Source organism: Dama dama, chromosome 5, assembly GCF_033118175.1.
Source record: "Dama dama isolate Ldn47 chromosome 5, ASM3311817v1, whole genome shotgun sequence".
Taxonomy (NCBI): Eukaryota; Metazoa; Chordata; class Mammalia; order Artiodactyla; family Cervidae; genus Dama; species Dama dama.
In genome coordinates this window covers 95,081,024-95,089,668 of record NC_083685.1, presented here as the reverse complement: position 1 = coordinate 95,089,668, position 8,645 = coordinate 95,081,024, and the positions used below count along the sequence as shown (strand labels likewise).

Sequence of the window (8,645 nt, the reverse complement as noted above, 5' to 3'; positions counted from 1 at the left end):
TGCTGCTCTCAAGCACAGAACACCCTTGGGACCTTGGCTCCCAGATGCTGTGGGCCAGGCCCAGGGCTCTGGTGTCTATGTGGGTTGAGTACAAGTGTGACCACACCTCGTGACCCCCACCCCCACCCCTCCAGGCTGCTTTGCTGCGGGAGCCACCAGGGCATGACTTAAATAGCTTTATTTCTTCATTTACAAGAGGAATATATTTGGCTTCTCTCTTAAGACTCTGAGATTCACAATCAGCAGCTCTAAAAAATAAAGGAGCAGTTTGGCTTCCGGAAGGAAGAGGAAGCAGCACTTGGACCTGGTTCTTGTACAACAAGAAAACATCGCTGGGGCCCCGGGCTGAGGCCGGGGTGGGAGTGGAGGCCAGGCTGGTCTTCGGGGGAATCCCACCCCCTGGTTAAGCCCCCCTCCCAGGGTACCCCAGAGCTTGGTGGGGAGTGGGTGCTCCACCAACTTACCCACCCCTGAAGCCACGCCAACCAGTAACTTGAGCAGAGAGCACTAAGCTGGCTGGCTCTTAGGATCTCCTGCCAGCCCCACGGGACCCACCAGACCAGAACCACCTTGATGTGGTGGGGAGGGAGTGTGGAGCAGAGCGGGGCAAGCAGGGGCGGGGGAGGGGGTCTGATGTGAAGTTGGCAGCTGTACCCTGGTGGTCGGGCGGGGAGGGGGGTCTGGGCCACATGGAAACGTGTGAACTGAGTGGCTGACATGCGCAGGGAGGTGACTCTTGAGTGCTGGCCTCTCCCGATGCACCTCAGCCTCCACCAGGCTCTGCCCAGGGACAGGAAGCCTGGAGGATGGCCGCTTCCTCTGGCAGCCAGAGCCCTGGCTACTGCCCCACGGATTCTGGGAATACTCCCCTGGGCGCTGCCCCTGGAAGGGGCCCAGCCTGGGGGCAGGAGTCAGTTCCTGGCTTCTGTGGGGATGGACAGTGGGGGTGCTTCAGTGGATCCAAGGAACCCTGTAGGGGCGGGGAAGCCCCAAAGCTCTCAAGCATGGGGCACAGGTGGTACGTCGCTGCCACCAGGGCCTTCACTCCCGGTGACGCCAGCTCCCTGTCAGCGTGGTCCCCCACCTGGGAGACCTCCGGGCTCCAGCCAGCCCCAGTACCCTCCAGAGTGACCAGCCAGGCTGGGAAGCGCCAGCAGCTTGGGTGCCCAGCTCTTGGCCGGGTTGAGTCCAATGTCCTCAAGGTCAGAGGTCCTCATGCACCCCGCCCTTGGGGAGCCAGAAGTGCCGCCCTGAGGCCTGGACCCCCTCCTCTCCGTGTAGTCCAGGGGCTGTTGGGTCTTCAAAGCTGCAGCCAGCACCTTGCCCAGCAAGCTGTGTGGGAAAGTCCAGTCCCCTGGCCCCAGGGTCTGGGGAAGGCAGAGACTGCCCCAGGATCACATAAGCTGGGGACAGGCCAACCTCTCCCCACACACCCATGGGGGGCTGTCTTCTTCCAGGACCCCAGGGCCCCTGTGGCCCAAACCGGGGCCTGGGGGCGGCCTGTCCCAGGGCATGGCTCCAGCACACACAGCCTTCCAGCTTAGTTGAGGACATAGCTTCTTGGAGCCACTGCCACTCAGCAGTACCAGACCAGAGCTGGTGGGTGCCCCGCTGTGGGTCACAAGGGAAGCTTCGGGACAGCCTGGCAGGGCCAGGGTGCCGGGGGACACCTCCCAGACTAGGCAGGAGTCGGGGTCCTTCATTATCCCAGCGGCACCTGGAGGGAGGGGGTCAGAGGTCAGGTGCAACGCCCAATCCAGGACTCCCCTCCGGATCCTCCCTCTGGGCCCCACTGGCAGGGACAGCAGATCTGCCACGGCCAAGGCGTGGGGGCAGTGACCTTGGACTTTGCTCTGCTGGGAAGCTGAGGCCCCCGGAGGCCAGGCCCAGAGGAAGGTCCAAGTAGGAGTCAGGCTCTGGCACCTCCAGGAGGATTTGGGAGGATGGAACCCGGAACAGCAGGGAGTTCCTGGCCAGTCCCCACCCTGACCTGTGCCCCCAGCCCTTCTGAGGAAGGAAGGGGGAGCTGATTTACTGGAAGAGGGAGCCTGTCCGCCCCCCCCATCCGTGGGTCTACCGGTCAATCCAGGCAACATTACTGGAGGAAGAGGACCAGTCCCAGGGCTGGGATGTGCTCAGGCAGGAGGCGACTCACAGGGAGTCTAGAATATTCCTCTGCACAGCTCCCCACTCCGAGATCCCCACCCCTTCCCTCCCGCAAGAAGCGCCCCACCACCCACCCAACCCGCACTCACTGCCTCAGACTTTCACGGATGCGGGAGGCATCACCAGCTGGTTCACCCTGGGGGAGAGACGGGCGGGGGTCAAGGTGGCACATCAGCGGGGGCCGGGCCCGGGCACTGCTCTGGAGCATCGCATCGCGGGGGCCGGCGGGCCGGACGTGCTGGGCAGGGACCTCGTCAGCCCCAGGGGGAGGTGGGAGAGCCCAGGAGTGGGGAGAGGGGAGAGAGAGAGAGGGGAGTAAAGAGGAGAGGAGAAAGAAGTCAGACGATGAGAGGAAAACGAAGGGGCAGAGCCCCAGCCCTGAAAACCATTCATTCCAGAGACACTCTGTCTAGACCCACCACACAAACCCTGGGGCCACCGTGGGCTCCCACTAGTGATGCAGGCCGCACCTCTTGGAGGCGGGGACCTCATCTGCCAGGTAAACCCACCCACTTCACCCTGTCACAGCCGCAGCAGGCCCACCCCCACCCACGCTGCCAACTCACTGCTGCTCAGCCTTGGCACGGTCGCTGAGGAAGAAGAGCGCGGTGGCCAGGAAGAACATGCCACCCAGGACCACGACGAAGGGGCAGAGCATGAGGGCGTAGCCCAGGCTCAGAAACTCCCAGAGCGGGGAGTCCTTGGTGCTCTGGCGGATCAGGTCAGAGATCTGGGGGGTGGGGGAGCCAGTGGATGTCAGGGTGGGGCCTCCTCCCGAAGCCCCCCGAACCACCCATCCCTGCCCCTCCAGTCCCTGGTACTCACAAAGCCAATGAGGTAGGGGCTTCCGGCGTCCCCCAGTAGGTGGGAGGTGAAGCTCTGCAGGGCCACGGCAGTAGCCCGCCTGGTGGGGATGACCACATACTGCGCAAGAGGTGGCAGGTCAGAGGCCAGGAGAGCCAGGTGCACCCACCTGGCCTCACCCCAGGGGGCCCGACACTTCTGCAGCTCCCGTGGCCTCCCACGCAGTCCCGCCCCAGGGTCCTCACACACTGCTCTCCTGGGCCCTCCTCTCTTCCCCACCCGCTCCCCCAGCTCCTGAGTCCACACTGCCTGAGCACCTGCACTTGGCCCTTGCCAGGGAGCCAAGCGCACCGGTCATGGGCAAACCGAGGCCCAGAGGCACAGAGATGGCCCACGGCCGCCCTGGGACCAGAACCCCAGCCTCAGGCTTGCCCTCACCTCCCCCGCAGGAGAAAGACCCATCCTGGCTGCCCTGCCGAGGCCCAGGCTGACTGAGATGGGCGATGCTGGTGAAGAGGACCCTGCCTGGAAGAACCTCCACTTTCACCCCCAGCACCGACTGCCAGAGCCCCTGGGCCCCCAAAATCCACCTTCCCACCTAGACCAAGCAGGTCCTGACCCACAAGGGGCCACAGCTCTAAAGCTGGGTGGGCCAAGGCCAGACAGAAGGGCTGGTGGCAGAGGAGCAGAGGGTGCCCTGGGCAGCCCCCTGCCCCAGAACCCCACCCTTTGTGGACAGACTATGACAGCAGCTAGTGCCCACCAGGCACCCAGTTACTGGGGGCGGGGGGAGGGGAGACCTCGATTGCATGGCCCCGTTTCCAGGAATAATTAGTCACTTAGCTGTGACACTTAATAAAATGGGACACAATTTCCCTGGGACCCAAACCCTGTCAGCAGCTGGGGCTGCCCCTGGGGGTAGAGGCAGAGCAGGGGTCCTGCCTACCTCCAAGGGCACTTAATTCAGTCTCACTCTAACCGTCACTCCCGCGTGTGCGGTGACCCCCCCCCCCCACCCCTGCCACCCATGCCTAGCACCATGCTGAGGTGCAGAGCTGAGTCAGACCTCCCACCCTTCTAGCCATGGGCTGGGGTTAGTCAGGGGAGACAACCCTGGGTGAAGCAGATTTGCAGGGAAGCTCGGGTGAGGCAAGGCAGGCTTCCTGGAGGAGGAGAGATGGCAGGGGCCCGACACCCAGGCAGAATCTGACCTCCTAGGCTGACCCGTACTCTGACAACAAACCCCAAGTGCCCTGAAGGTGGCCCCTGAGGAGTCCTTCCTCCTCCCTTCCCCCCAGGGTCCCACCCCCAGCCCCTCCCAGATGCTCCCCACCACCCGTCCCCCGCATACCCTCCTCCCAACCCTCTCCTTGCCCGGACTTGGAGGATCCCTGCGGTCAGGACCACTTGTCACCCCATCTCCAACCACCACCCCCAGACTGCTGCCTGTTATCAAGGCTACAGGCCCCTCCGGGTCCCTCCTAGACTGCTCCTGTCCCTGCCCAAGGACACAAATCCCTGCCACCACTCAGACAGCCCTTTGTCCCTGGTTGGCTGGTCTGGAGCCCATTGTTGGCCCCGTGAAGACAGCCTCTGTCCACCCAGCTCAGCCGCAGGCATCGGGCAGGCGCGCCCGGGACCCGGAGGTCTGAGTCCACGGGAGCTCAGACCCTGGGGGTGGAGCACTGGCAGACAGCACCACGCTGGTGCCAGCCTGGCACTGCCAGCCTCCCAGCCACAAACCTAGGCCTGCAGACATTACCCTTCTGCACCCAGTCCCCACATTCCCTCCCTTCTGCCTGCTCAACCCTCTGATTCCAGGCCCTGGCCCAATGCAGACCCCCCAAAATCCCCATTGTCTCCCTTCACAAGTCCTGCCAGCTCTCCCACCCCTTCACCCGCCCTCCCCAGCTGCCCTGAGCGGTCAGCCATGGCCTGCCTCACCATGAGGATGTCCGCGGTGATGGCCCAGTTAGAAAACAGCAGCGTCTCCCCTACGAAGATGCAGATCTGTCCAGGGTCGGGAGAAGACCAGAACAACCATCAGGGGGCGCTCTACCCACCATCGCTCCCAGGCTGCTCCCTGCACCCTGGCTGCTGGCAGGCAGCCCCCAACAAGCCTCCCCCTCAACTCCTGGCAGTCAGGCTCCTGGGAAATCTGTGGATAATCTACAGGCTTCAAGCCAGGCCCACAGCCCTGAAGGGCACCCAGAGCCCTGGTCAGAGCAGGGACAAAGGACTGGAGCATCCAGTTGGTGGGGGGGGGGGGGGGGGGGAGCACCTCCCACCCCCACATTTCCTGTTTCAGAGCCCCTGCACCCACCCCCTGCACTCACATAGGCCCCCACGATGCTGCTCTTGGCGGCCACGAAGATGAGGCAGATGAAGATGGCAGAGCCCAGCATGCCCACAGCGCACACCAGCGGGTCGGCCCTCTGGGTCCGCAGGCGGCACCAGCGCGTGGCTCCTGCCCCCGTGACCACACCCAGAAAACCCGTGAAGCAGGTGATGGCCCCAAAGATGAGGCTGCAGAGACAGAGGACAGTGGGGCGTGGGTTAAGGGGGCAGAGCTGGGGTATGGGGGCTGACCACATCCCTCACCATCCACCCCCCGCCTGCCCCCTGGCACCGACCCCCGGGCCCGGCCCCACCTGTCCTTGGCCCCACAGGGCGGGCTGCTGCAGGTTTCTGCCGTCTTCTGCACGACTTGGGCGCGGTGCAGGTAGAGCGGAATCCACATGCCGAGGGCCCCTGTGGCGAAGGACACGGCCGACGTGGCCAGGGAGGAGAAGACGTAGCTGCGGCTGGAGAGAGGCCGGGGCAGCGACACTGAGCGGGGCGGGCTGGCACCCCTGCAGCTGGCAGGGCCCAGGAGGCAGGCTTTCCGCCCTCACACCCTCCCCCCAAGGGCAGAAGGCCTCAGACACCTTCCCTGCAGGCTCCGGGGCTGAGGGCTCTGGCTTCAGGAATCATAAACACTAATGGTCTCAGCACTGTCAACAGTGGAGATTCCAGGGAGTCTGGCCAAGCAGGCGAGGGGGGAACGTCCTCTCATCTCAGAACCCCTCCCTCTTCCCACTGGACCCCTCTCAGACACACTCACTTGCGGATCAGGGCCTTCATGTCCCGGAGCCATGACGTCCGTGCCTTGAGCTGCCCCCCAAGCTGGTCAGCGTGGCCCCTCTTCGTGGCCGGGACCAGGACAAGGATGAGCGTTCCTGTGATCATGCCCAGGATGGGGGACACCTGGTGGGGCAGGGTGCACCAAGTTAGGACACCAGGGCCCCAGAGTCTTTGTCTCTCTTTGGCACTGGGAAGGGGTACCAGGCCAGCCATGCCTTCTCTGGGCCCCGGGCTCCTCCTCTGGGCTCATATCTGCCCAGTCTTCCAGATTGGGCAAAGTCACCAGGGGTGATGCCAGCACAAAGGGCTGGTGGGCTCCAAATGGGCTGTCCAGACTACGGGTAGGATGGGAGAGGGGACCGAAAGTGAAAGGGAAGGAGGGAGGGATGGTCAGAATGGAGGAAGGAAGGAGGATAGATTGCTAAATAGAGAGACAGACAGATGGATGAATGCTCGGATGGATGGATTGCTGGGTGGATGAATTAACACATGGAAACACAGGAGGATGGATAAATGGATGGGTGATGGATGGAACAAAAGGAAGACAGGTAGGTGGGCGGATGAGAACTAGGAGAGTTACTGGGGTCAGGGGCCAGATACCAGCTCTTACCCACCTCCCTGGGTCTGGGAAAGTTTCTCAGGCCAGCTCCTCTCCCTGGGGAGGGTGGGCACTGAGAAGGGACTGGTTGGGCATGAAACTTCCAGCTAATATATCAAGTAGGTGACCATTTGGAAGGGGCCCATGTGGATGGCTCAGCAGTAAAGAATTTGCCTACAATGAGGCAACCTGGGTTTGATCCCCGGATTGGGAAGATCCCTGGAGGAGGCATGCCAAGCCACTCTAGTACTCTTGCCTAGAGAATCCCACGGACAGAGGTGCAGGCTGCAGTCCTCAGGGTCACACAGAGTTGGACACAACTGAAGTGACTGAGCAGCCGCAGCAGCATGGGGGTCCCAGGAGAACAGAGGCTCGGGGGCCCCTCTGGGTCTTCCTTGCATCCTGCCCAGTGTCAAGAACAGAATCTCCAAGGCCCCAGGCCTCTCTCCGGATGGAAGGAGCACATCTTGGGAGCCTGGATTCCAATCCGCCAGCTCCTCCACCGGCTCATGAGAACAGGGAAATCTATACCCACCCCCACCAGGCCTGGGAGCCCGTGGGCTGGGAAGTTCCTCTCCATTTGCCGTCTCCCCCCACCCCCCATCAAAAAATTCCACGGAGGCTGCTTCCTTCCTGCTTTTGAGGAAAAAACACTTTGTCTTAAGCTTCCTCTCCTTCGCAAGACTGGGGATCTCTGTTTCCTCTGATTGCACCGTCCTGGGGCCTTGGCACACTTGTGCTGAATCCTCCGGCAGGGCAGGAAGCGGCCCCGCACGGGTGTCTCAGTCCCACCCTGGCACAGTGCCCCCCCACCCCCCGGCTCGAACCAGGAAGTGCCACCATGAACCTGGAATTTCCTTCGTCCTCACAGACTGCGGCCCCTGAGGGTGGCGGGGACAAGTCTGGCTCCCTGACACCTCAAAGTGGGCTCATGGAGAAGAGCCCAGGTCCGCAAGGTGCAAAGCTAGGGGGCCGGGCCTGGGCTCTGTCCCCGAATCTCTGGGTGACCCTGGGCAAGAGCTGGTCTGGGGGAGGTGTCCTTACCCGCAAGGCCCAGTGCCAGTCTCCGGCTGCCTGCTTCACGCTGGAGCCGGTGATGTAGCCCAGGCCGCTGCAGAGAAAGCAGCATAATCAGGCAGGGGTGTGGGGGTCAGGGGATGCTCACCAGTCTAGGAGGCCCCCAGCCCTGCCCCACCCCAACACCCCCTCAGCCAGCCAGGGAGCTGGTCCCGGCGGCTTCCAACGCTGACCGCCCGCATGTTTGGGTCACAGAGAGCCAGACGTCAAGGAGAGCGGATGGTCAGAAATCCAAGGGGACCCTGCCCAGATCCCTCACCTGCCCAGCGGGATGGCGAAGTAGAAGACAGACAGCATGAGTGTGCGCGTGTTCTTGGTGAAGAGGTCACCGATGATGGTGGGCGCGATGGTGGAGTAGCTGGCCTCGCCGATGCCCACCAGCCCGCGGGAGAGGACCAGCAGCCAGAAGTGCTGTGGGAGGGGGCACAGGCTGCCGGGGGACCGTCCTGCTCCTCTGCCTGCTCATCCTTGGTCCCTGCTTTGCTGCCCACCCCCTGCAGGGCCGCGGAGCCAGGATGGAGCCTGAGCAACAACTACACCCTGGACCACTTCGTCTTAGTTTCCGCCTCTGAATAGTGGGTCCGACTGGGCCCAGGACTGGGATGGAGCTGGACCTTCATGGGCTGAGAGTTGTAGGTGTGGCAGGAGCAACAGCCTCTGTCTCCACTGCCAGCCCCACCGATTAGGAGCCTTCCTCCCTGGGTTCTGACCCCACCGCGGGAGCCTCAAGCCAGCCCCACTCTGAGTCCCATCCCCCGCCAGGGCCGCTGGGCTGACCCTGGCGGCACTGAGGACCCAGTGTACACCAGGAGCGGGCAGGGCGAGCCCAGTGGGCTCGGCACCCCTCCCCCACCACACATCAAAGAGCAGAGCCCAG

At 63.3% G+C, this 8,645-nt stretch overlaps 1 protein-coding gene across 4 annotated transcripts in view; it reads right to left on the bottom strand.

Moving 5' to 3' along the window:
- Window positions 1–165: 165 nt before the first annotated feature.
- Window positions 166–8,645, bottom strand: part of SPNS2 (SPNS lysolipid transporter 2, sphingosine-1-phosphate) — a 37,315-nt gene continuing 28,835 nt past the window's right edge. For 2 of the 4 annotated variants that reach the window (XM_061143167.1, XM_061143166.1), the window contains exons 4-13: window positions 8,028–8,179; window positions 7,736–7,802; window positions 6,074–6,216; window positions 5,622–5,774; window positions 5,307–5,496; window positions 4,915–4,980; window positions 2,992–3,090; window positions 2,733–2,896; window positions 2,256–2,426; window positions 166–1,717 (exon numbers count right to left, since the gene is read on the bottom strand). In XM_061143167.1, coding sequence (XP_060999150.1) covers window positions 1,204–1,717; window positions 2,256–2,426; window positions 2,733–2,896; window positions 2,992–3,090; window positions 4,915–4,980; window positions 5,307–5,496; window positions 5,622–5,774; window positions 6,074–6,216; window positions 7,736–7,802; window positions 8,028–8,179 — 1,719 coding nt within the window. In that variant the 3' untranslated portion in view covers window positions 166–1,203. Of the gene's footprint in view, window positions 1,718–2,255; window positions 2,427–2,732; window positions 2,897–2,991; window positions 3,091–4,914; window positions 4,981–5,306; window positions 5,497–5,621; window positions 5,775–6,073; window positions 6,217–7,735; window positions 7,803–8,027; window positions 8,180–8,645 lie in introns of those variants that run through there. The other 2 variants (XM_061143168.1, XM_061143169.1) reach the window with 2 other exon arrangements.